We start from the raw sequence: 27,915 nt of genomic DNA, 5'->3' as shown, positions 1-27,915 counted from the left end.
TATATTGATGATTTACCGAGACTAATGATTCCATCTATGAACCATTTAAGAAACTAAGGCTACAAATGCTAACTATCGATTTACAGGTTTTCGCTGACAAGAGTTGTTTCGCTAAAACTAGTACAACAATATATCGATAGTTTTCGCGAACCCTGAGAAAACCACTAGCTTATTATTTTGAAATTATCAATGACCTTCCTGTTTCACAAGAGTATGGAGTTCCCTGAGATCTGATAGTGTTAAACTACGCTGTGAATATCTGCTGCTAAGCACAGGGAAGATATCAACAAAGATTATAAATGCAACACAACATCTCCTCTTGAACTACAAGAGAACCTACAGCAGATCGATTACATGCCTTGTTTAGCAGATGGCAGCGTCTGTGTAATGGCCAGCGTAAGAAAGAAGAGTTTAGATTATCACAGGCCCACTACTTTCCACCAACTGAGGTACTATAAATAAAACTAGCTGGGTACAAGCGGTTCTACTCTCCCAAATAGCTCGCGCTTGCGTTGCATGTACAAACAAAGACTTATCGCAAGGAATCAAACACTGATCCATCTCGAACAAAAATATGGGAAGATCTGATATTAGAATATTCACTAAAGACAACTCAAACTTCACTACAGTAATATATTGTCTGTCGATCATTTACAATCAGAAGTTGCTTTTCCGGTATAGCCTCTGCTTTAGTTTTTTTGTATTATAAACAGTACATGAATGAGAAATACAGTAGACTGATTAATCACTATAAGCATCACATCATCTACCAGTTAGTGTAAACCAAGCATGAATGGAATATTAATTAAGGGTTGTCTTCTCTTACTCATGGTTTACATAGCCTTTGGTAGAGGGTTTACCGAGCTACCATCGCATAAAAGCGAGCATCCACAAGTCCAAGAGACCAGCACTAAATTCTGCACACGGTGGCTGATTTGAAATTATAATTTACTAACAGAAGTACAGAAAATATAACAAAACAGAACAGTATGTAAAATTTGCAAAATTTAAAAACAAACAAAGTGACTGGCAATAAGCGGTGAATAAAAAACTAGACCAGCAGTTATAAATCTCAGACTAGACATTGTCTTCATATACTCTACGAGGACCAAATTACCTATCATTTACAGGCACAGCATCAGAATGTAAACATTCTATGCTTTTTAGGCATATAGCGTCAGTTAGTGTCAAGTTATATCTTATTATTTCATCTTCAGCTGAGATGGCTAACTTCTCCAGGGCATATGAGATGGGGTGGCTCGGACTACCCCCTGTAAAACAGCTAAGCTCGATAAAATAATGACTATCAGCACCGCTTGCAGAGATAAAAAAGTGTACAGCATGTCAAACAACATGTAAGAAATAACTAAGCTCTGTTTCTCATGAGATTTTACATGTAGCTATGACAAAGTTAACGAGGATAAGTATCGTTACACAACAATGGAAATATAACTTTCAGTATATTTAAAACCATGGAGTACACACCAACCAGTTTTCCTATTTTAACTATAATATAGTCAAACCTCTATGGGCAGAGTTATTTTGTTTCAAGATCTGCTTTGTATATTAAGGCAGTCATTTGTCAAAACAAGTATGCCCATATGAATACAATGTATTCTATTTAATTCGTTCCATAGCCCAAAATTTGCCATGATTGTAAGTATGGACCTTCACATATACTACAAATACCAAGCTGGCTTAATTTAAATTAAAACATCCAGTCAGATGATTTGCAATGTGTATTTTCTCCAGTTCCAAGTTAAGCCAGGTTCTCACCTGACCATGAACAGCCGGCGGTGTGCCTGCGGTCATCGGTGGTACCCGGGAAGCTGTATATGCTCAGCGCCTACACACTGATAGGCGCTGAGAACATACAGCGCCTATCAGTGTGTAGGCGCTGATAGGCGCTGTATATTCACACTATGAAGGAATTGTCTGTTCCTAGACAGTGATATCTTTGATGCATGGAGTTAAGATAACGTATGCTTCCGGGTCAAGGTCGTATCAATTTCTTTAACCCCTAAGGAAAAGGGGACATTTTCACACCCCTCATGAAAATCCTACGCGCAATGCATTCTGGGTCTGCAGGCTGCCGGTGCACGGCTCTTACTACCGATATTCTGCAACCTATTCGGGAACTGTAAAAAAGTTGAACTCGCTGAGCTTTGCTGGCGGTCACTGCTAGCAGAAAAATTGCTGCCAGCCTGCTGATTCTCAGCTCACCGGTTGCACCACCGCCACTCCTTACGGTGTGGTCAGAACCAGGCTATACCCGTGTAGCATCGCATGCTGTGTGTGAGGTCTCATGACATGCAAAAACATCGGGCTTTGCACTATTATGGCTATCTTGTTTATATAAATTCCTTTCTATCCATTGTACCTGAGCTATGCTAACTTCAAGTAACCCTACACAGGGTCTACATACCACACGCACAATGAACATAATGATGTCATGCGATAGATTCCACCGCTAGCTCTCTCTGCGGTGTGACTATCTGGCGCAATCGTTTGAACTCACAAAAAATTAAAAAGACCGAGTTTTGTGTTGTGCTATGGATTTGTTTACCTGTATCAACAAAGTCTCAGCTAGAACTAAGAAGTGTATGATCTAAGTTATACCTACAAGTGTTGGTGATAACTCTTACTTAATAGAAGAGTAATCTAGTGGAACCAATGAAACTGTCGCAAGAGAAAGAACTACAGCGCCTGGTCAATAGAATTGATCATATATTAACATGGAACGATATCATTGCAATGCAGCAATACAACACGCAAGGGATCAGGAGATGTGTGAGAACCAGCCGTTATAATCAAACAGAGAACTTACTAAGACAAGAGTAAAGTTAAACCATCAGAACAAGTAACAGTATCTTGCTTGAGGCAATAACCAATTTTATATGCAGCAATTAGGGATGACAGGCTTGGCACGTACCAAAGAACCTTCCAGACCAAAATAACCTTGGTCTGGATCGGTCTTGCATGCTAGTCAGCTGACACGCGCTGGAATAGACACAAGTGGTATGTACTTGAGCTTTTTAAATTACAAGCCTGTTTTGTTGAAAGTCTTTTCGGCTGATAATAAGTATAATCTGGTTTTCTGATCAACAAAAGAAAGCATAAAACTACATGTATGAGACTACTTTGTAGCGAGAGAAACAAGCTAAAGCAAAGAGGCCTGCAAAATGTAACCTTTCTAGTAGCAGACGCTCAACAACTTCCCAGTTGCTGTCTCAACAAATAGCAGTTGCTAGCGCCACACAAGATTTTCCCAATGAGTCGCTTGTCCGTGTAAGATAAGTAAATCTAAGGCTATGAAACAGCAGCTCCATAAACCTGAAGCCTTTGAATAGTTGACGTAACAACGACAAATATTGTTGAAAATGCTAAAGACGCGGACAAAAAAGAGATCAATTGAAATATATATACCTTGCCTGAGAGAGTAGACATCGAAGTCTCGTCCGTAGATGACCAAATGATTATGCAATGTGTCACCAACAGAGACTAAGAGAGGGGTGGTTACTGAAAGTCTACAATAAATACATTTGAATTTGTAAGGTCTGCTAACCTACCAACTTAACCATGTTTGTTAACCTCACTCTGAACGCTACCAGAACAACCATTTATAGCCTTTGATAAAACTAATGCTAACAAAGGTTTCCAGGAGAAACACCTGAAGTTGTTGTTAATATCATCAATATTTAAATGAGCTTACCAAATCATAATTTTTATTCACAAAAAGATGTAATCACCTCATCACTTCTCTGTTCATTTTTGTGTTACTTTGTCTTCCATAAATGTAATACTTCATTCACGCTTGTTAACATTTTCATCAATGTACTGCTACTCCGTTTAACAACTATTCCTAGATTCGAAAACATCAGTTGTTTATTTTTCGACAATCGGCTTAGGGTTAGTTATTATTCTTATTTCCTAAAACTCTCATTGATGTCTAGTTCATCCTACTCATTTAGATCTACACGTATGGCAAGTTATTAGCACTATTAGCTGCCTCATAACAATGTGACAAACAAATTTTATTTGTTACTAAAATATATATTAATGAACTTTGTATAGTTAAATCATTTTGTCATTTTGCTTTGATGCGACAAACAAGTTTGGTAGAAGACAACTCCAAGCATATCCATGGCAAACCGATAAATGTCAGACAACTCCAAATGCAAGTTTGGAGTAACTGATTGTCACTATCTGGCACTCAATCAATCCCAGTATTGCTTACAATTAAACTCAGTATTTTTGTACAACTGCAAAATTTGTTACAACAGTACATCGATATCTGTGACCATATTGTCGTAGAGAGAAACATAAATATGAACAGGAATTGACTAGACTAGTTTATACCTCATGAAATAAAAATAAATTGAAAGATACCAAAAAAAAGTTCACTACAATTGTACTACTAAAAAAAGTTCACTACAATTGTATTACTAAAATAAGTTCATTACAATTGTATTACTAAAATAAGTTCACTACAATTGTATTACTAAAAAAAGTTCACTACAATTGTATTACTAAAATAAGCTCATTACAATTGTATTACTAAAATAAGTTCACTACAATTGTATTACTAAAATAAGTTCACTACAACTGTATTACTAAAATAAGTTCACTACAATTGTATTACTAAAATAAGTTCACTACAATTGTATTACTAAAAAAAGTTCACTACAATTGTATTACTAAAATAAGCTCATTACAATTGTATTACTAAAATAAGTTCACTACAATTGTATTACTAAAATAAGTTCAGTACAATTGTATTACTAAAATAAGTTCAGTACAATTGTATTACTAAAATAAGTTCACTACAATTGTATTACTAAAATAAGTTCACTACAATTGTATTACTAAAAAAAGTTCACTACAATTGTATTACTAAAATAAGCTCATTACAATTGTATTACTAAAATAAGTTCAGTACAATTGTATTACTAAAATAAGTTCAGTACAATTGTATTACTAAAATAAGTTCACTACAATTGTATTACTAAAATAAGCTCATTACAATTGTATTACTAAAATAAGTTCACTACAATTGTATTACTAAAATAAGTTCACTACAATTATATTACTAAAAAAAGTTCACTACAATTGTATTACTAAAATAAGCTCATTACAATTGTATTACTAAAATAAGTTCAGTACAATTGTATTACTAAAATAAGTTCACTACAATTGTATTACTAAAATAAGTTCACTACAATTGTATTACTAAAATAAGTTCAGTACAATTGTATTACTAAAATAAGTTCACTACAATTGTATTACTAAAATAAGTTCACTACAATTGTATTACTAAAATAAGTTCAGTACAATTGTATTACTAAAATAAGTTCACTACAATTGTATTACTAAAATAAGTTCAGTACAATTGTATTACTAAAATAAGTTCACTACAATTGTATTACTAAAATAAGCTCATTACAATTGTATTACTAAAATAAGTTCAGTACAATTGTATTACTAAAATAAGTTCACTACAATTGTATTACTAAAATAAGTTCACTACAATTGTATTACTAAAAAAAGTTCACTACAATTGTATTACTAAAATAAGCTCATTACAATTGTATTACTAAAATAAGTTCACTACAATTGTATTACTAAAATAAGTTCAGTACAATTGTATTACTAAAATAAGTTCACTACAATTGTATTACTAAAATAAGCTCATTACAATTGTATTACTAAAATAAGTTCACTACAATTGTATTACTAAAATAAGCTCATTACAATTGTATTACTAAAATAAGTTCACTACAATTGTATTACTAAAATAAGTTCACTACAATTGTATTACTAAAATAAGTTCACTACAATTGTATTACTAAAATAAGTTCAGTACAATTGTATTACTAAAATAAGTTCACTACAATTGTATTACTAAAAAAAGTTCACTACAATTGTATTACTAAAATAAGCTCATTACAATTATATTACTAAAATAAGTTCAGTACAATTGTATTACTAAAATAAGTTCAGTACAATTGTATTACTAAAATAAGTTCACTACAATTGTATTACTAAAATAAGTTCACTACAATTGTATTACTAAAATAAATTCACTACAATTGTATTACTAAAATAAGTTCAGTACAATTGTATTACTAAAATAAGTTCACTACAATTGTATTACTAAAATAAGTTCACTACAATTGTATTACTAAAACAAGTTCACTACAATTGTATTACTAAAATAAGTTCACTACAATTGTATTACTAAAATAAGTTCACTACAATTGTATTACTAAAATAAGTTCACTACAATTGTATTACTAAAATAAGTTCACTACAATTGTATTACTAAAATAAGTTCAGTACAATTGTATTACTAAAATAAGTTCACTACAATTGTATTACTAAAATAAGTTCACTACAATTGTATTACTAAAATAAGTTCAGTACAATTGTATTACTAAAATAAGTTCACTACAATTGTATTACTAAAATAAGCTCATTACAATTGTATTACTAAAATAAGTTCAGTACAATTGTATTACTAAAATAAGTTCACTACAATTGTATTACTAAAAAAAGTTCACTACAATTGTATTACTAAAATAAGCTCATTACAATTGTATTACTAAAATAAGTTCAGTACAATTGTATTACTAAAATAAGTTCAGTACAATTGTATTACTAAAATAAGTTCACTACAATTGTATTACTAAAATAAGTTCACTACAATTGTATTACTAAAAAAAGTTCACTACAATTGTATTACTAAAATAAGCTCATTACAATTGTATTACTAAAATAAGTTCACTACAATTGTATTACTAAAAAAAGTTCAGTACAATTGTATTACTAAAATAAGTTCAGTACAATTGTATTACTAAAATAAGTTCACTACAATTGTATTACTAAAAAAAGTTCACTACAATTGTATTACTAAAATAAGTTCAGTACAATTGTATTACTAAAACAAGTTCACTACAATTGTATTACTAAAATAAGCTCATTACAATTGTATTACTAAAAAAAGTTCACTACAATTGTATTACTAAAAAAAGTTCACTACAATTGTATTACTAAAATAAGCTCATTACAATTGTATTACTAAAAAAAGTTCACTACAATTGTATTACTAAAATAAGTTCACTACAATTGTATTACTAAAATAAGCTCATTACAATTGTATTACTAAAATAAGTTCAGTACAATTGTATTACTAAAATAAGTTCAGTACAATTGTATTACTAAAATAAGTTCACTACAATTGTATTACTAAAATAAGTTCACTACAATTGTATTACTAAAAAAAGTTCACTACAATTGTATTACTAAAATAAGCTCATTACAATTGTATTACTAAAATAAGTTCACTACAATTGTATTACTAAAATAAGTTCAGTACAATTGTATTACTAAAATAAGTTCACTACAATTGTATTACTAAAATAAGTTCACTACAATTGTATTACTAAAAAAAGTTCACTACAATTGTATTACTAAAATAAATTCACTACAATTGTATTACTAAAATAAGCTCATTACAATTGTATTACTAAAATAAGTTCACTACAATTGTATTACTAAAATAAGTTCACTACAATTGTATTACTAAAATAAATTCACTACAATTGTATTACTAAAATAAGTTCAGTACAATTGTATTACTAAAATAAGTTCACTACAATTGTAGGCCTATTACTAAAATGAGTTTTTGCAAGGACATGAATAATTATAAACTAACCTCTCGTTTAGATAGCGCAAAGTATCCTTTAGGCATGACGAGAGTTTACAAATGGCTGTCTCTGAACTGCACTGTCAAATGTAAAAACCATAGCTACACATGTGGGTTGCAATGAACTATTTACAGAAGACGCTCCAACAACGTACACTTCTTATAACATGAAGCTCATGTGAAGTTTTCGCTTACTATTACGTAAAAATTCCATATAATGTAGAGTGTCGAATCGGGCGAGTTTTCAAATCCGACATGAATGTTACTCTATCTTGCCTCACTTGCGAGAGAAAAAACGACACGCGTATAGAGTTATATATATTATATGTGCAGCTTCCATGGCGTACTAGTTTGTCGCGATAAATCGTCATATGTGTCGACAAACCAGAAAATAGGTAGCTGCAGGTGTTACAGCATCGGTCCACCAATCTGAATGCCACGAGTTGAGAGTATTGCCGAAAGTTATCTTTTATCCTAACCTTGACCCCCTAGATACAGATACACGACGAATGGGTAAAACCACTTTGTATAGTAAAATCATTTTGTCATTTTGCTCGAATGTAGATGTATGAAATATTTGTTATTAGCTTTACTCTGCTGAATAGACCTTGCTGTTTAAAACAAAATTAGGCAAATCTTTGCAAATGAACGTCGAAGATGTGCGTCTCCATTAAATTATTGAAAAATCCACAATCCACAAAATTACAACAATCATGGTCTATAAAACCAGTGAGATTGATCAGAAAAAGGAGAAAAGTTGTTGATGCAAACCAGTATACTGCAGTTATGGTACAGCGTCAAAATTAAAAAGGTTAAATTAAATTTTTCAATTTTGTTATGCCCAAAGGGGTGAGTTTGGAGGGATCGATGGAACGGATTAGACAATTTACATGTATTTTACTGTTTCTATAACGTACAATCCCTATAAGTTAGACGTTCCTGGAACGGATTATTTAAGTTTTAGGACCGCGCCTACTATATATGTATTATCCGACACTATGATGAGGAAGGTGTATATAATACAGAAATATTAGAAAACTTGGTCAAAAAGGTGGAGGGTAGAATATACAATGTAAATTCTAAAATCATGATACAAATATGCAATACTGATGGCAGTTAAAGCTTTATATAGTATAGATGTATAGTAAAAGCTCATTGTTCCATTATAGCAATAATATTATTATTTAAATTTATCTTATTTTATCTTCAAATTTATATTGAATCTAAACTATCAATTGTATTTAATTATGGAAGAAGAAATTATTGAGGGTCAATAAAGGTTTTAGGAAAAGCAGGACAGTGCAAAGACAAACATCTAGAAAAAGACAGCCAGCTAAACAATGACACAGAACATTTTAGTTCAAGACATTTTCTGCCTATAAAATATATTTGATAATTTCAGTAAATTATTTATAACAAATCCACATACGACAGACGATCATACCATGCTACGTATAATTCAGAATCTTCAATTTACAATTTGATTTGTCCAGAAAGTTTCAACATGCCATTGTTATTTACCTGTATTCGCCAGAGAACATAGTAAATTAGATATTCTAAAAACGTCGCACAATCTTAGACAGAGTAAACTATCAGAATTCAATTGTTTTTTACAATTTGTCGTAAAACTCTAAATGATAGCAAAACAGACTATCTCGTTATTACGTGTTAATTGTTTTACATTTAAACACTTTTACAATTGTTTTATTTTGTCTCTCAATCTATTTCAACTGCACAAAACACTTTTCTCATGATATAAAGTTTGAAAGTTAGAATGGTAAATGTTGTATACAGTCAAACATGGATACATGTTGTATATGTTAAATAAAAATAAATCTTTTGTGCAAAGACTTTTTAATACCAGGGCAACACCAGGCATTCATCTAGTCATTACTATAATAATGTTTAGATGTATAATAATATATATATAATAATATATATATAATATAATAATGTTTAGATGTATAAGGTTATCTGATTGAAGAGAAAAGGAATCCCAGGTGAAACCAGGCTTGATGCTAGTTTAACAATATCCTCCATGAATAGACCAGGTTCTATAAAGCCATTGAGGATTAAAAACTGTTCTATGATGCAATGCTCTGAATAAACAAGAAGTTGTCTACCCACAACAGTTTTAACAAATAACGCTCCACGATATTACCACATCTCCTTGAGAACATTATTAATAGCATCAACAACCTACATTTACAGTCTCCTGGTAGCGAAATTTACAGCCTTTTCACTGACTATTCGAAGCTTATGAATTTTCAAATTTAGATTTGAATGAACTTTAACGTTAATATGGTAAAAAATAAGATGACTCTGTAAGACAAAGAGTTGTCTACCCTTTCTAATTTTGGTTGCAATAAAAAAGAAGCCAAATCTTAATATTTAGTTTAATTAATTGTAACAAATATCTGTTTGTATGTATTTGCGTATTTCTTGAGTAGCTTTTTTAAAGGAGTAATAGAAATAAATGTTATACCTGTAGTTGTTGGGCATAAAAGTCTAATCCATCTATGATTATCACCTGAGGAACCTGTGAGAGGCTGTTGTTGATTCCACAGAGATAGGTGATGAGTTTCTCAGCACTGTTCATATACCTAAACCAGAAATGTATACCATAACATGCTTCCTAACAATGTTCAAATGATTACCAAGTTTCAAATCAACATGCAAATATGCCTATGTAAATAGAGCATACACAGATTAACACACAACTCGAATGGAAGGTGGTGGAGCTTACAAATATCGAATGTTTTGTACTGTTGCATAAGACATCTGATACATTCCATGCACAGAGTAGGGTAATTGTGTGAGAGGCTCTGGTCGAATGAAAGTTGTTTGCATGCACTCTACAGAGTAGCTGACTGCTGCCTGTTGGAGCAGTGAGGTGAGGAATCTGAAGCAAACAAAGGACTTTCAGTTTTTTAGTTTATTTAATTGATTATAAAATGGCTATAACATATTGATAATATTTTATTGTTATGTGGCTACAATATATTAATGGTATTTAATTTTATCAGATGTATTAGGTTGGCAAGAATACGTAAATTTATCAAATGTATGTATGTATTCTAATACATAATCTATTTATGAACTAAACAAAACATAATAATAATTATTTCTATACAATGCAGCAAAGAAAAATGTTGTAAGCAGGGTAATTGCTTTGATTTTAGTTTTGAAAACACCAGAATTAAATGGGTAGTCTAAACAGCATAATCAAAATAATCAATTGTGTCAAAATCACTTCATTCATCTCAGAAAAATATGTGTATTAAAAATACTTCATTGTTTAAATTGCCAATCAAAGTTTCACAAATTCTGTAATCTCAATTTCCATAGAGGCGACCAGTTAAATATTTTATAAAAACTTTCAATACATCGATATCTGTGATATGTCATTTGTCAATTTATGTCATTGTAAATGTATAGCCAGTCAGTAAAGTCGTAGCTTGACAATGAAAAATTACCCAGGGGGTATATATTTTCATTCAAATTAGTCAATCGTTTTGAAAGAATTTCAGTGAAGTCTTATGGTGAGGAGGAACAATAAATTGTTAGGCTGCGGTCTCAATCTCTATATGAATCTCAATGTTTGCCTGTTGTCTGCCGGTTATAGCGTCAAAGTTTTAGCAACAAAAACTCACCTTCGTACCGCATTTGAACTCGCGACATTTAAGTCGTAAGTCTATTAACAAGCGCCTGTAACCACAAGGCTAAGCTATTCTTATCACTCCAATCGCTCTTACCATAAAATTTTAGCCGATTACAAAGCTGAAGTTCAGTGAAATACATACTAAAACATAGCTTCAAGTGTGTGTGTAGTAAGCTAAACTCATCTAAGTTAAATTCAATGTTTATGTTATACGTCTGTCTTGAAGGTAAGAACTTCCTACAGTACCTACGGCAGGTAGTACATCGTAATGTCACATTTTATTGCAGATCATAACCACTAAATTTATTGTGCAGTAACTTTTTATACACACAGTTCTATGCACCAATTGTTATTATTCATGCTAATTCAACAAATTCATGCTTTTCATTTTATTTTCTCAGTTAGCATTGTTTGTATCATTACTAAATCATTTTTGAATTGTAGCAAACCAAACTTTATTTAGCAATCACTTGCTAATTATTTCACATTTACATTCAACATTTAAACATCCTTATAGTTGTTTTATTTTTCTCCTAATTTATTTGAATTGAACAAAACATTTTTCACATGATATGAAGTTTAAAAGTTCAAATGATAAATGTATATAAGTTAAATAATAATGAATTTTTTGTGCACTTTTTTATTACCCGAGCAACGCCGGGCATTCACCTAGTTTTTACTATAATAAGATTAGTGTTCGTATGTCCGAAGCCACACTTGAAGTATTAGAAAAAAATTGCCTTGCACCAAATTTGAACTCAGAACCTCTATTTTACAGCCCTGCACTCTAACCACTACACCATTCGACCGCCTCACCACTTCACGAATTAATTCTACAAATATGATTACTCATTATCATCTCTCATAGTTGCCAAGTGGCATAAGCTTGGCAACTAGTACTGTCAAGCGTACTACCCTAGGACACTTATATTTCGCAAGTATTTAGTTTCGTGAGTAGCATACAGAGTAAAATTTCGCTGCAACTTAATTTCGCAGCTCTGATGAGTGCGAAAATATAGTGATGTGAAAATAAATGCAGCGAAACAGACATCATTAGATTCCTCAGGTCCAGTTCACTGGTACGAAATATTTTTCAATTTGGGACTACCGTAGTTTTCGGACTATAAACCGCACCTCTATATAAGCTGCATCTGCTTTATTTTCCAAAAAACGATAATAAAACAATACATAAACCGCACCTTTGTATAGGCCGCAGAACTAAGGACTGTGCTTTTTAACGTGGCAGCAACTTTGCTGTTTAAAACGGAACAGTGCAGAACAGCACAGTTTCGTATTATCCGATGCTTTTTAACTTAGCGCCTAACGGGACAGTACCGTGAGGCATTGTTTCGTATTTTCTTTCACCGCAAGAAGCGCACTAATTGGAGATTCTGGTTAGTGCGCCCTAGCGGTGAAAAAAAAGCCACAGACTAGCCGCATTCTTATATAAGCCGCATGACTCAAATCATCAGAAAAAAGTAGCGGCTAACAGTCCAAAAAGTACGGTAGTTTGTATTTGTGAACCGCAGGTAGAAATGTGTAGGCAAGATCAATAATGCAATTTGATCGCTTGCTGCCATTTATTTCCTGGACTATCAATGACGTCAAGGTCCCTGCCGCAGTGACTGATGTTGTACCAATATTAGAATTCAAGTATTTATAGCACGCGGTGGGCATGGCTCCAGGTTGTTATTGCTTTTGGTTGGTAATAAAATTCATCACCACAATAATTATTATTCAATTTTATGACTTTCCCTACCAGACTGTCATCCTCATCAGTTACAAATTCAATGACTAAACTAATATCATCATCTTCTTCATTTGTCTAGGCTTTTTCAAAAAAACTTATTATCTTAATTTGTTTTGCCATGCTGCTCAGTCGGTGTATTAGCTATAGTGAGTTTAGCAAAAATTGCCCAATGAGCCAACCACACATGAAAATTGCCTGCACTTCTAATATGACGATTTTATTGTGAATATCAATGAACAAAGCCATTTAATTTCGCGTTTTCGCTCGTTCGTTATGATAGTTTAGTTTCGCTCATGAAATTTTCGCGAGAGGATGTTGCCGCGAAAATGCGAAAGTTAGATGCCACGAATACATAAGTGTCCTAGGGTAGTCGCTATAAATTGTTTCACGTTGCTGCGCTCACCATCATCACCAGCATAATGTGGTGATGCAAAACAAATATGTCATACTAAAGGCTATCTGCCATGAATCATTAGTATTTCTAGATATATCTTTATATGTCTACTGATGTTTTAAATAAGATTGAGATCAGATGTTAGAAAATATGTGAAATTATTGTTTTGGGAATTTCATCAAAGCCACAAAACTAGAAAAAAGAGATTGCTGCTAACAATGCAAATAATGTAGGCATCAGTAAAAATAGGTTTCATAAGATCATGAAATCATCACTAACAAGTTTATAAAACAACCGCCTCATCCTTTTTAAAAGTTAACTAAATTCTTATAAGCAAGTGGTTTTGTGGGCTTTTTAAGTGATACAGTACAATTAGTTTGCAAATACACGAGATGTTGCAGACAATGTGTAAAGATCACATGTATTATAGCAATATATAGCTATTGCACTGACTTAAGGCCTGATATGTGCTTCTATGATTCGTCCTGACGCTACTCCTGCATGATAGGGGTGATACAATGTGCTATCAGCAATGGTACCACCTACACTTACTAAATTTTAAGGTGCTCTGAGCAGCAACGCAATTTATTGGCTTGAGTCTTTAGCGGATACTATTTTGTTCAAGTGAAGCGTGTGTCGTAAAACTGAAAATAACTTATGCGATGAACTCTATAAATGTCATGGTGACCCTGAACGATCGGCTACTACATACACTAAAAGATCATCTGGACTAAAGACGCATAAGATAACTTTTAATTTACCTTAAAGGTTGACTTGCAACAAAATTTACATTACAGTTATTTGGTATCAAAAAATATTCACCATGTCTTACTCTGCTGTGTTGTAGGTGCAAAATATGTGGAAATGTGATTACAAGCTCTTAAAAGCTCAAAAACCAACAGTTAATCGTAGCCATCATGAGAATGCCACAGGTTGGAATGAACACAACGCTGTATATGAAAACACACTGTATTTGGATATAGATACACTAGACGCTCCTACAACAAAATATCCGTTCCAGGAAAATTTACGTTATTATAGGGGATTTACGTTATAAGAACAGTAAAATACATACAGTGGGTCAAATCACAGTATTGTGAAACCAAAGATGTGATTTTTAAATTTTATCATAGAACCAAGTTTTACACATCATTGGAAAGCTAAAAGTTCAAACTTTCCATAACTAATAATGATTTTTAAAAATAATGAACGATTTTTATGAAATTGAGAAAATTAAGCAGCAAGAGACGATTATGTGATCATACAGGGGACATTGATTTTTTTGGATTTTTTTAGATGCATATTTTAAATTGCAAATTGTGTCACCAGGAACCTCTTAATCCAATTAAGTTTCTATGACTGGAAAAGTTTCCAAAGTTCTAACCTTAATAAATCTTGCTTAAGATGCGTTCCAAATACATGCGTGTCCCTTGTATGATAATTTGGCCACCATTTTTTTGTTTTTTTGAAAACAATTCATGTGAAAAAATTTCTAGTTAGGATTTTTCGATAGTACCATGAGAGGTTCATGATGGCATGTTTAGTTTTTTTAAATAATTTAATTAATTGAGAAAAATTAAGAAAATAAATTATCAAACAAGGGACAATTTTATCATACAAGGGACATCTACTCTTTCATTCCCTTACTATACCTCATGAAAGTTGTCTAAAATAACATGGCCATCTTTGCAATGCTACTATTATGTCATGAATATTCATGACACAATAGTAGCGTTGAAAAGATGGCCATGTTATTTTAGACAATTTTCATGAGGTATAGTTAACATACATACGAAAGTTATTAACTCGGCAGTCCGTAACTTAATTTTAAATGGTTAGTGGTTTCTTAACCATTGTTGGTGGAGGAAGGCTATAATCTTTTCTGTACCCAACATATTCCCAGCCTAATTGCACTTAATCCCATTATGTCGAAATTTAGTTTCTCGTGATCTGAATAGTGATGGCTTCATGAGTTGGCATTGTAGGCAACTAAACATAACTAGTTGAGTTAATTAGTTCCAATACAATTAATGTGGCTGTCTCTAAATATTTTCTCAAAGCATTGTCGGCTTGTGATTGCCTGACTGGCTACCTTAATAAATAATCCCGTCAAGACACTGCTGCTGGTCAATGCAATAGAACAATTACTTTTCACAAGCTGCCAGTCTCAACCAGAATGTCGACGGTAAAGGTTGTCAAAGACAGGCCTGCAGCTTATTGTGCCGCGCAAAGGAAATATATAGCTAAAAAGAAATCGGAAAATCCAGAGCTGTACAAGGCTAAGCATTCGCAACAAGTACGCGAGGCATGGGCAAAAGTAACAGCCAGCCTTACAGAGGAGCAAAGGGCTACTCAAAGAGAGAAGGAACGGCTCAAGAAGGCTGCTCAGCGTCAGAAGGCTCGTGAGCTGAAAGCAAGCACCAGTAATCAGTCAACACCAGGATACACAACTACTCAAGCACTTGATAAGTTATAACAAAATCAATCAGTTCAATTGCATTGGTTTTAATTAATAAGAATTGTGTTATAAAATTTTGACTTTGATCACTTTGTAGCAAGTACAAGTATCAAAGGTTAATAACCAAGTGCTCTAATTTTTTACAGGAAAAGCATCACGGAAGGTACAGAAGGCACTGCCAAAATCCCCTACTAAGCGAGCAATAGTTCTGTAGAAATAGAAATGGAGAGAAATGGGTGTGGCCCACCCCAAGAAATATCGAAGTCACCCACTCTAACTTTATCCTCGATATTAACCCAGAGCTCATTCCACGCGACAACAATTGTCGAGCCGATCGGCTGCTGAATGCTGAGGCAGTCAAAGCTGCTTACAGTCAATATAAACGTAAATACATGTGAATTTGCAAGGTGCATGTCCTTGTGATCTTATTTGTCATTTCTTTATCTAATTTCCAATATTTATCTAAGATATCAATTATTTATCGTTTTTTGACATGTCTGGTCACTTCCTGTAAACTCAACATTTTTTAGCTCTATAGTTTTAGTTTTGGTTTCAGTGCATGCTAGTTTTAGATGTAGTATTCCATTAAAATGGTTGGAGTTTCTTTTAGCTAAATACTTTACTGTCTATCAATAAAATATGTGAAAAAATCAAGTGATCCGAAATGTCCCTTGTATGATGTCCCTTGTATGATCAAACTTGGTGGTAAATAATCTGTGGTTTAATGAGAACCATTAATGGAATCTGTTAGTTCTTTCACACTGAACATTGAAACATACATATCAAACATCAGCTAAAAGGAATTTAAAATGTGAGCATATACTTCACAGAGTTTTCAGCCTAAAATTGAAGTTTCGTTTTTAGCGATTTTTCTGCGTCCCTTGTATGATGGGCCTTAATTACCTTATAATTATGGATTGACTTAAGCAATTTTAAAGTTTTTTGTCTTAAACTGTTCATCCTACTGAACTGCTTCAGCATGAGAAAATTGTTTACCAAAATCCAAAAACTCAAAGCACAATTCTAGTTTAAGTGCTTCAGGATGTCCCTTGTATGATAACGGAAATACTGTGACTTTACCCATGTAAATTGCCTAATCCGTTCCAAGATCTTTCCGAATTCACCCTTTTGGCCATGCAGCAAGAAAAACTTGACTTGCCTCTTTTAATTTGTGGGCTGTACCGAAACTGTAGCACTATTAGTTTGCATCGACAACTTATCTACATTTTCTAATCAATCTTACAAATTTTATAGATCACGGTTGCGGTAAATTTACAACAAGTTGATAGGGACTGCACATGAGTTGATGAGAGTGCACATGAGTTGATGAGGGTGCACATGAGTTGATGAGGGTGCACATGACTTGATGAGGGTGCACATGAGTTGATGAGGGTGCACATGACTTGATGAGGGTGCACATGAGTTGATGAGGGTGCACATGAGTTGATGAGGGTGCACATGAGTTGATGAGGCTGCACATGAGTTGATGAGGCTGCACATGAGTTGATGAGGCTGCACATGAGTTGATGAGGCTGCACATGAGTTGATGAGGCTGTACATGAGTTGATGAGGCTGCACATGAGTTGATGAGGCTGCACATGAGTTGATGAGCACATCTTTGACGTTCATTTACATCGATTTGCTTATTTTTCTAAACAATGAAGTCTATTCTGCAAAGCAAAGCTAATAACAAATATTTTCCCAGTCTACAATAAAGCAAAACAACAAAGCATTTAAACCCTTTCAAAGGCAAGTTTTTTGGGCTAATTGAGACCCCCGGGCCAGATTAATTTCTTATAAATTGGTTTTAGAAAAATCATTGCTACACTTTTATTTATGCTATTGTATACGTGTATTATGTTTTTTGTATACAAGTAAACACAAATAAACATTTATAAGTCAAATTTTTATGTAAGTGTTTCTCTAGCTATAGTACTTTTGGAAACATTTGCCCTTGCAGAGGCCTACAACCACAGTCTTGACATCATGTGCTTATTCTTGTTCCTCTATAGCTTTGCCTATAGCCTGTGGAGGACGCCATGACAGTAAAAGAAAGTTGTTGCACTCTAGGAAAATATTCAGAAAGCAGTAACAGAAGCATAAACAAGCTACAAACAAAATTCTCCCTTTTATTCATATACGTTTTTATTTTGGATTTTTCATTCGACTAGTATTGCAAAAACGATCATTTTTTTCTCAAAACGGCTAATTTTTTGTTGCTAACAGAGACCAATATCTTGTAGTTTACTATTAGTAAAAAATTAAATAAAAAAAGGCAATAAATAAGCTAACCAGAAATCAATTTATAAAAAACGTTCGCGTGGCGACATCATACTCGTTCTGCCATTGGCGTCAGTATCGCGAAACGACAATAATGTCCGCTATGCCTGCAAAAGGGTTAACTATAAAAAACGGTACTACCTGTCTATCTATATCTAGTCGTCTATCCGTATCCCGGGGTCAAGGTTAGGATAAAAGAGAACTTTCGACGATACTCCAACTTGTCACATTCAGATTGGTAGAACGACGCTGTAACACCTACACCAATTGATCAACTTTATATTTATGAACAACTGCGCAGCAGCTGTATTCTGTTTTGTCGACACATATGACGATCTATCATAACAAACTAGAATGTTGCGCAAGTTGTAAATCTAATAGTTATAGCTTTATATGCGCATCGGTTTATCTCTCGCAAGTGTGGCAAAATTGAGTACCATTCAAATCGAATTTGTGAGCTCACCCGACTTGACACTTTACGTTATATAGAATTCTTAGGTAGTAAGAAGCAAAAACTTCACATAAATTCTTTACGTTATCTGAAATTTAAGTTATAGGAGGTATACATTTTAGGAGTGTTTACTGTATTATCCCAACAAACAGCTTAATTTCCTCCTGTTGCGTACTGCAGATTGTTTTTAGGTAGCGTTGGATGCTGTAATTTAATTACAGAGCACACGCTACCTAAAAACAATCTGCGACGGATGTGACATCAGCCTGATAGACGATATCTCAAAGAATGACAAAACTGGTTGGTGCTGGGGGAGATATTATGCTAGCACTCGATAAGACTTAACATGTTCTCCTAAGCTAGAGTAACCACTTACTAAGGTACTTATAGAATCATCTTACATGGTGTCAAAACATAAATATCTTAACTGTCGCATATAGAGCTACATATTGTGCCAATAAATAGGAACTCGGCCATACTTACTATTAATATTGATACTGCAGTTTTTCATGGTTTGTTGGATCTAATTGAGAACATAGGCAGTGGCGTATATTAATCGTCATATATTGGAAGTGTATTGTGGCTCGTTTGAACCAGCGATAATTATTGTACACTGGTCAACATTAAATAAATCATGGCAGATTCAAGTGATAATAGATTTGTGCAACGTCTGGATTTAAAATATTGCAGAAACTTGTCTGCTAAATGAATATATTTAAATCACAAACTGCAATAGCAAAATTGCTAAAAAGTACTCAGAAATGACTGAAGAATAAAGAGTGGCAAACGTACTTCTATTAATAGGATCCAATAGCGTTGGAATATTTGATCGGTTAAAATTTGATGAATCAAGTGATGACACAAAAAACCTTGGGTAATGTCATCAAATTGTTTCAAGCACACTTTGAGCCAGTCAAAAACGTTATTTATGAATGGGTGAAATTCCATGATATGAAGCAAAGGAGTTCATCCACTCACTAGTTCGACACGGAAGTTCAAACACACGCTGACAACTGCGACTAAAGAGCTATGAAAGATGAGCTTATTTGCAATAGAATTGTGTTAGTTAGTAACGATTATGAACTTCATGAATACCTTCTTGACATTGAAGATCTACCTTTTTTTAAAGCTATTCAGAAAACTAAACAATATGTCACTCATCATTCATCAATGCTCCAGATGAGTATTCCATCGGCCCGATGATAATCTAAATGAGGTTGGATCTTGGCTTTTTAGAAGTACAAATAAGAACAAAAATGAGACTTCAGGTGCATACGAAGGGCAGGTGTCCAGCAAAGAATGCTACAAGATTTGTATGTAGTTTAAAGGGCCACTATAGCAAATCTGCAGCATGCAAAAGAAAGCACGCACAAGCTACTGATAAAGTTAAAGGAGCCAAAGTTGAATTAGGAGGGCTCTATCTACGATCAAAGTCTGACCAACGACTTGAATCATATTAATACTAACATAATTACTGAGAATGCTAAAACAGCATAGTTAGTAGACCCCAAGGTAGATTTGACTCCAGCGACATTCAAGCTGGATACTAGGACGGCAGTGACTGCTATGTCTGCACCTTTAAAACACTGTGTAGCAATAATACAATCTACTGAGGAAAACTTGAGGGTACCGGACATTATGACCTGAAAGTGTTGGGATTCTCAAAAGCGGTCATATCCACAAGAGTCAAGGCTGTAAAGAAGAATATTTACATTGTGGATAGGTTGGTGACACCACTGCTTGGCAAATCAGCTGTATTAAGTCTAGGGCTTTTGAGCTTCATGAATAGTGTTCAGATAGACTGGATATCGGAATTCTCGAAGTTGTTTCAAAGGCTGGGCATTATGAAAACTGAAGCAAGAATTGTTTTGTATTACTCAGTACCTCCCATAGCTCAGTGTGACGCATAGCTGCAGTAAAGAAACTACGTTTTTTGACAGAGCTGTACAGAATGGAGCCACTAGTAGTAGAAAAGATATGAGCCAACAGACCGGTGTGCTGTGTAACATGGTGCCAAAGAAGCACAGAAAATTGTGTTTGTGTGTTGACTTCATAATACAAAATTAAGCAGTAAAATGAGAATTCCACATGATTGGGTTCCCCCTATAATAGTGAGTGAAAACGACTCACAATTTATGGTGGATAGCTTCAAGAGATTTGTGAACAAATGGGATATTGACCACATCAAAAAATTCCTCAGAATAATGAAGAGCCTAAGAGAGCTGCGCTGACAGTTAATAATTTGATGAGGGAGAATCTAATCTCCAAGCAGCTCTTTATGCATGTAGAGGATATACCTTTTGCTGATAGATACTCTCGCTTGCAACTATTATTTAATAGAGTAAAGAACTCAAAGATAATCATGCTTGGAACACTGGTTGATGCTGAGAGACTAAGGACATTCAAGTAAGACCAAAGAGAAAAGAAAGCAATCAATTACAATCGAAGATATGCTACTAAAAACAGGAACACGATAAAAATTGGGCAAGAGGTCGTTGTGAGAGCCACAAAACAAACCTCCACCAGCCATAGTGGTCACTATACAAGGAAGAAAAGTGATGGTAGAAAACTAGCAGCAACATCTGATTAGGAGAAACAGGTCTCAGGTGGTTCAAGCCTAGTCTAAAAGTAATGAAAAAAAAGTAAATGGTTCTATTCCGTAAGAAGAAAACCCTCAAGAGCGAACAGGAAATCCAGCTGGAGCAGTGCAACAACCAACTGACGGTTCATTAAAACAGCATACACAACCGAATGCAGACACAGCTCAAAATGTAGGGGTGAGCCGCTCAGAGAAAACCAATAACAAAGTAGTTTAAAGCCCAGCAGTTACACATTCCATTGAGACTCCAACTAGATCAGGTAGGATGTCTAAACCAATAAAAAAGCTTAATTTATAACAAATCCTATCGATCTCATATGTGGTTAGATAAAAGATTTTGTAGTCGGTAATTCCATTGTTAGGGATTTAGAGAGAATTCCATGGTAGAAGATTGTTGGATCTTGAATGAGACCTTTTTCTCCTTAAATGGTGACGACTAGTATGATGTAATTACATATACATATGTATTTAATTACGGTGAACAGTTTAAAAACTCAATCGTGTATATTTATGTTGAAACCATCCAATTTTCAAGCTCGTTGTAAAATCGAGTTATGTTCAGTGCTCACTACGTTGTCGTAGAGCCCTATCAGATGTCACGTATATATTTAGAGACTGGCTTAACCATTTAATACCGTACAAGATACATTCTGTGATTTGTAGAGTATCGCATATGTATAATAAAAATCGGGAATTTAGGTTCAAGATTATAAAATCCAAACAACATTTTTTCAATTATTTGACAAGATAAAGTGAATGTCTGGTATAGAAAACAAAGACATTGTAGATTTTAATGCGAGTTACAAAATGATCACCCAATATTTACATGGGAAAGTGTATACTAGAAGAAGGGGAAAATGTGTTTAGGGAGGAAATCTTCATGAACAGTTTACACCCACGGTCTAAAATACTGGAAGAAAATACACCGTGTAAATGTCGTAAACCAAAAGACGCTCAGTAACCACATCAATGAAGCTGATGTTGAAGTTGATCACCAATATCGTGTAAATGTGGTGTATAGGAACTACTATGTAAACAACGTACAGTGAAACTCGGATAACTCAAACTTCAAGGGACCGAGCAAAAGTGTTCGAATTATCAGAGCGTTCAAGTTATCAGAGCACTGTCACAAGTCCATGTATTTACTTATTTATTAGTAGATACATGTACATATACAAACTATAATATAAATCAAAAGCACAAATGGCTTGTTTCAAATTAAATGCTTCTAATGTAAAGTTTAAAACGTTTTTATCAAAAAGTATAGAGATTTTTCTATCATTTGAGATTGGTTTGTTGTTTGAGGTGATGTTATTGCCAGGACGTTTTTTTAGATTGACATTGGCAAAACTTGATCGTTGCTGAAATGCTCAAAAGAAAAGACGTCTTTTTCTTTTGAGCGTTTTACCCACGATCAATTTTGCCGATTTATCTTGAAGTTTATGCAAAGATTACCTTACTTTACCTGGGATTCGTTAAGAGCAACACTCCGAGGCAGTTCAATTATAAGTTTTACGAGGTTTTACAGTACATTGTATATCACTCACGCTTTTTGAATGGATACTTATTGAATGTACACACGTATTCTGTGTTTAGGTCAAACGATGAATAGTTTTTTTTAGCTAAGACAACGTATACGTTTAATTACAACAATTTTTAAGACGTTTTATACATTCAACATTCTGACGTTGATTCAACACGGAATCAACGTTGGAAAACTATTCATCACGGGCTAGCCGGGTCACGTACTCAAGGATTTTCGCCACGCAAATACAAAACAAAATGCTGTTTTTGTTTTGTATGTGCGTGGCGAAAATCCTTGCGCGCGTGACCCGGCTAGCCCGTGCTATTCATCGTATAGCAGTATAAATCAAATTTCACAAAAACCTTTAGAAAAGTCGTTGACAAAAATATTTTGCCGATGGAGGTAATAACGACGCTTATGAATTACGAAAAGTTGAGGTTTACCTCTATGGCTTGGAATAAAGTGATTTTAAAGCGATAGCAACCGTTTCGGTAGCCGTTGGGCAAAAAACAGTTCGAATTAACAGTGTTGAGTTCGAGTTATATAGAGCCATTTATCACTGCGTGGGAACGTACCAAGCAAATCCATTCGAGTTAACCATGTGTTCGCTATATCCGAGGGCGAGTTATCCATGTTTCGCTGTATATAGTTCCTTAAAATTGAAGTTACCCTACAGGATGAAAATATTTGCGAAGTTAAGTTTCACGCAAATCGCCTTTCTCATGCATATTCGAGGACTAATTTATTCGCAGAGGAACACAATCACTCTCTATTAAGAGTTAAAGCTAACAATAGAGTTAACCCTTTGGATGCGACACCGCGTGATTAGGTTTCTATTTAGCTGACAACTATGACTCGATCATACTAAGCTATAAATTTCTTGCTGCGTTCAGAGGTTGTTACGAATACTCATCTCTTTGGAGGCCTTTGATGAACCAACGACTTGTAGTAGGTAATGAGTTTTTTCAAAACCATTTACTAAATTAATAATTGAATTTTACTTTGGTGAAACACAATATTTATTTTTCCATCCCTACCGCTTTGTTTTAGTGTGAGAGGAACCCAATAATCTGCACAACCCATTTTCAGTAAAACTAATAAACACAGACTGCGCAACGGTTGGTCATCTACCAGGTGAAATAAGTAGAGTAAGCAGCTTTTTCATCATACACAGAGACACAATGACTGCAAGAGTGGTGGATGTCATTCCTAGAAGATCACCAATCATTCAGGGAGGTCTTGAAATTGAGGTAGAAGTGATCGCAGCTGCTAACGAGGAGAATATATCTGTTTTAAAAAAGGAACAAGAACGCCTTTTCGATTACAAATTTTTGGCCAACCGGCAGAACGTTGCAATAGTAAATCACAAGGAGAGTTCTGATGATAACTGTTTTACTAGCTATGTAATAGCGAGAGAATCGCCTTTAACATCTACCCAAGACAGTGACAGCGATATAAACACTGCTATTAACAAAATAACTAGTCAGAGAGCACCACTGCACGCTAGTATTTACATGTACTTATCAAGAGTATCAGTTTAATTTTATTGCCAGACAACCGCCATATGGGCCAAACTGTTTTTATTTACTCCATTCATTGTTTGTAAAATTTTATTTGTATTTGAAATACTGTATCTGTACCTCAAGTTTGTAATTAATTACCGGTATAATATATTTATACATAAGCTAATTCATAAGCTAAGCATAATTCATGCTAAGCTATAAATTTTTGGCTTCATCGAGAGGTTTCATGAATGTTCATCGATTCGGAGGCCTTTGGTGAACCAACAACTTGTGGTCAGTTATGAGCTTTTTCAACGTAAAGAACTGCAGGAGATTTTTCCGATGACGATGCCGCGCCAAATTCCGAATAACTTGTATCAACCTTGAATAATTTTGTAAAAATGGGTGATGCATTGGCAATGGGGTTAACTCAAAGCCCTGGCAATGATTTTTTAAAAATTGGAACTCGGCTACGTTTACTATCCCTCCTATTAAGTTTAGCAGGTTGTATCGCAGGAAGCGTTAGGTCCAGCACACTCTGCTGGTTCCAGCAGAACAAACACAAGTGAGCTGGTTTCAGCAGGTTGTATTCCAGGAAGCGTTGGATCCAGCGCAGATACGTCCAAAATAAGAATTGTCTCACCCCACTCTTACAGATTTCTTCATACGACCTTCACCCATAATGGGTTTGCACACTAGCTATCTTCCAGCTATATGTCAAAACATTTACTATGGTCAACAAAAGTGGTTGTCTTGTGACTCGAGTTTCACCGCGGTGAATTGGCCAATGCTTGGCCCACATGTACCATTACACTTTAAACATAGATATATATACCTAGATTGGCCAATAATAACTAGTCCCATTGGTGGCCTTGTCAGACTTTAATGCCATGACGCAACGTCACTGTATTGTACCTTACGCTTGACTGACCGCAAGATTCATCATTAGTTTACAATGGCTGAAGCTGAGAAGAGTATGTCAGCTGCTACTAAGGTGAGTTTTTTACTACTTTCAATATCAAAGATAGGCTTGGAACTCCTAAATATCAGCTCTAAGGCTTTATAGTAAAAACTAGAACAGTTTTCATACCAATAGTGGACATATTTTCCCCATATTTGACACTTCGAAAAAATTATTGAAGACAATCAAATCAGCAGACATCATTGTTTGTCAAGTTACTATCAACTTCAACTTGTTTGATTCATTAACTGATTGACTCTCTCTTGGAAGGTTTCCTTAACTTTGCCCAAGGAGCTGCTTGTGTAATACTGCTACTTTGTGATGCTGGAGTCATTAATTTGGATACCATCTTGCTATAAATTACTAAGTCAGAATGGAATTCATATTCATTGCTATTTTGGCAGCGATCTCACCATTATTCATCAAGCTCAGTCATCTGAGAGGACTAGTAAAAATTGCTGCGTTGCTTTTGGATGTTCCAATTATCCAAGAAAATGCCCAGAGAAAAGCTTCTACAGGTAGGACAATATAACAAACACTCACCCTGCTAATCGTTGGGAGAATTCATGAACATACTACATGAGCATGGCTTGGAGCATGATTATCTTTGGCTATAATTAGGTTTAAAAGTTTCCATTATTTGACAAGGTTAATGCTACACTTCTCAAAGGCAAAAAGTCAATAATCCAATGAGCAAGAAACACCACTAATTGTATGTATCTTTTATTACTTGTTAAGTTTTCCTACTGCTGCTGATCGCAAGGATGCCTGGATTAAAGCAGTGAGACGAGAACAGTGGACCCCAAGTAAATCTTCTGTACTTTGTTCAGACCACTTCACTAGTGACAGCTACCAAGTATCACCTGGTATTGGGAAAAAAGCTAGATTGAAGGCCAATACCATACCAACATTAGAGTTTGTCTTTTAAGACATTGATAAAATTCAAATTTATCAAAGACAACTGTTGTAATGAAGGATAACTTATATCTCCCTCTCTCGCAAATGCTAGCATTAGCTGCTATTGTATGTATTTAATTTTACGTTTTAAATAATCATATTTCCTTGGATTATTTTTTGATTGTTGCTTTTTGAAAGCATGTGGTAAATTATGACAATAACCAACATCTTCTTTCTGTTACAATATCTTGTTTTGAGTGTTTTATTTGCATTTTTAGAGTATGGAAACCAAGCAATATATACTTAATTGTTCGATATATAAATAAATTGCACCAACATGCGAGTATATTAACATACGAGCTCAGTCTCGGAACGCATTAAGCTCGTAAGTTGAAGTATGACTGTATAAGTTTTTAGCTTTTAAGAGCTTGTAATCACCTTCTCATATATTTCACACCTACAACACAACAGAGTAAGGCATGGTGAATCTTATGATACCAAATAACTGCAATGTGAATTTTGTTGCAAGTCAACCTTTAACTTGCTTATGCATATTGTACAAATAACTTGGTATTGTCCTTTCATGACTGGCTTCTAAGTGGTGGCAATTAGTGCTAGCCTGGCAAAGTTTTTCACCAATCCAGCACTACTAAGCAACACTCTTGTCGCTTTCTCGCTGTGGTTGCAAACCTCAATCACCACAGGCGAAGAAAAAGTCAAGCCACCCTGATTCTTAACTGTGATTAGGGAATTCGTTGCTTGGTTTACATCAACGTTGGTAACATCCATGATGCTAGTGATACAATCATAACACTTCAGCTTTGGTGACCTAGCCAGCTGTAAAATAATCATTCTGTCTCATTTTTGACTTCAGACATACTTGCATACTCATCATATTTAGTCATGTTTAGTTCAGCATATTAGTCTATTTACCTAGCCAAGGTCTGGCTCTTTGAGTGGGTGGGCTATTTCCCCTCCCCTCTCCATTCCTCTTCTCTCTTTTCCCCTTCTAACTTATTCTTTGGAGAAGGGGAAAAGAGAGAATGGGGATCAGAGAGAGTTGCAAATAAAGCCATGATGGCTCATGATTTGTGTGCAACAATTCATAGCTTTTATAGTTTTAATCTATGGTGGTTATCAGATATTATCACAGAATTGCTTTAGTTTACTGGATTATGTATACAAGAAGGTTTTTATGTGAAAATAAATGTAATTTTGTTACCTTCTTCCCATTAGATTCATTGTAAACAGCAGTGCAGTCAAGCGTGAGGTACAATACAGTGACGTTGCGTCGTGCTATTTAGGTCTGACAGGCCTTTTCCCTATTGGCCAATCTAGGTATATATATATATCTATGACTTTAAATAACTCATGTCCTAATTACTAGCCGACTAGAGAACACTTCAACGCTAAACTATGATATCGGACTTACACATCATCTTTTCCAGATAACAAAACAATATTGCTGTCGCTATGGATAACATTTGAAATATTTGCGGCTGTCGCATCGGCCGTTTTATTTACATCGGGAAAAATGTGCGTTAAGGGCGCAGACATTTTTTATAATCTCAAACAGTCGTTCAAGTTTTAACGTGATGTATTTTACTTATTTAAAAAAACATTAAAATATTGTAATTTTAAAAATAAATTACAATTTTTTTATTTTTCATTTATTTTAACCAACTATCAAAAACCGAAAACACATGTAAACAAGAACGCATGCGCACTCATC

At 34.3% G+C, this 27,915-nt stretch overlaps 1 protein-coding gene across 1 annotated transcript; it reads right to left on the bottom strand.

Moving 5' to 3' along the window:
- Window positions 1-782: 782 nt before the first annotated feature.
- On the bottom strand, window positions 783-27,431 carry LOC137404640 (uncharacterized). Its single transcript, XM_068090867.1, has 6 exons — window positions 27,406-27,431; window positions 10,452-10,607; window positions 10,191-10,308; window positions 7,715-7,785; window positions 3,427-3,527; window positions 783-1,271 (listed from the first exon to the last, which is right to left on the bottom strand). The coding sequence occupies exons 1-6, from the start codon at window positions 27,423-27,425 to the stop codon at window positions 1,114-1,116; spliced, it is 624 nt and encodes a 207-aa protein (XP_067946968.1). The 5' UTR covers window positions 27,426-27,431; the 3' UTR covers window positions 783-1,113.
- Window positions 27,432-27,915: the final 484 nt, after the last annotated feature.

Source organism: Watersipora subatra, chromosome 9, assembly GCF_963576615.1.
Source record: "Watersipora subatra chromosome 9, tzWatSuba1.1, whole genome shotgun sequence".
Classification (NCBI taxonomy): domain Eukaryota; kingdom Metazoa; phylum Bryozoa; class Gymnolaemata; order Cheilostomatida; family Watersiporidae; genus Watersipora; species Watersipora subatra.
This window is presented reverse-complemented; position numbering and strand designations above follow the sequence as displayed.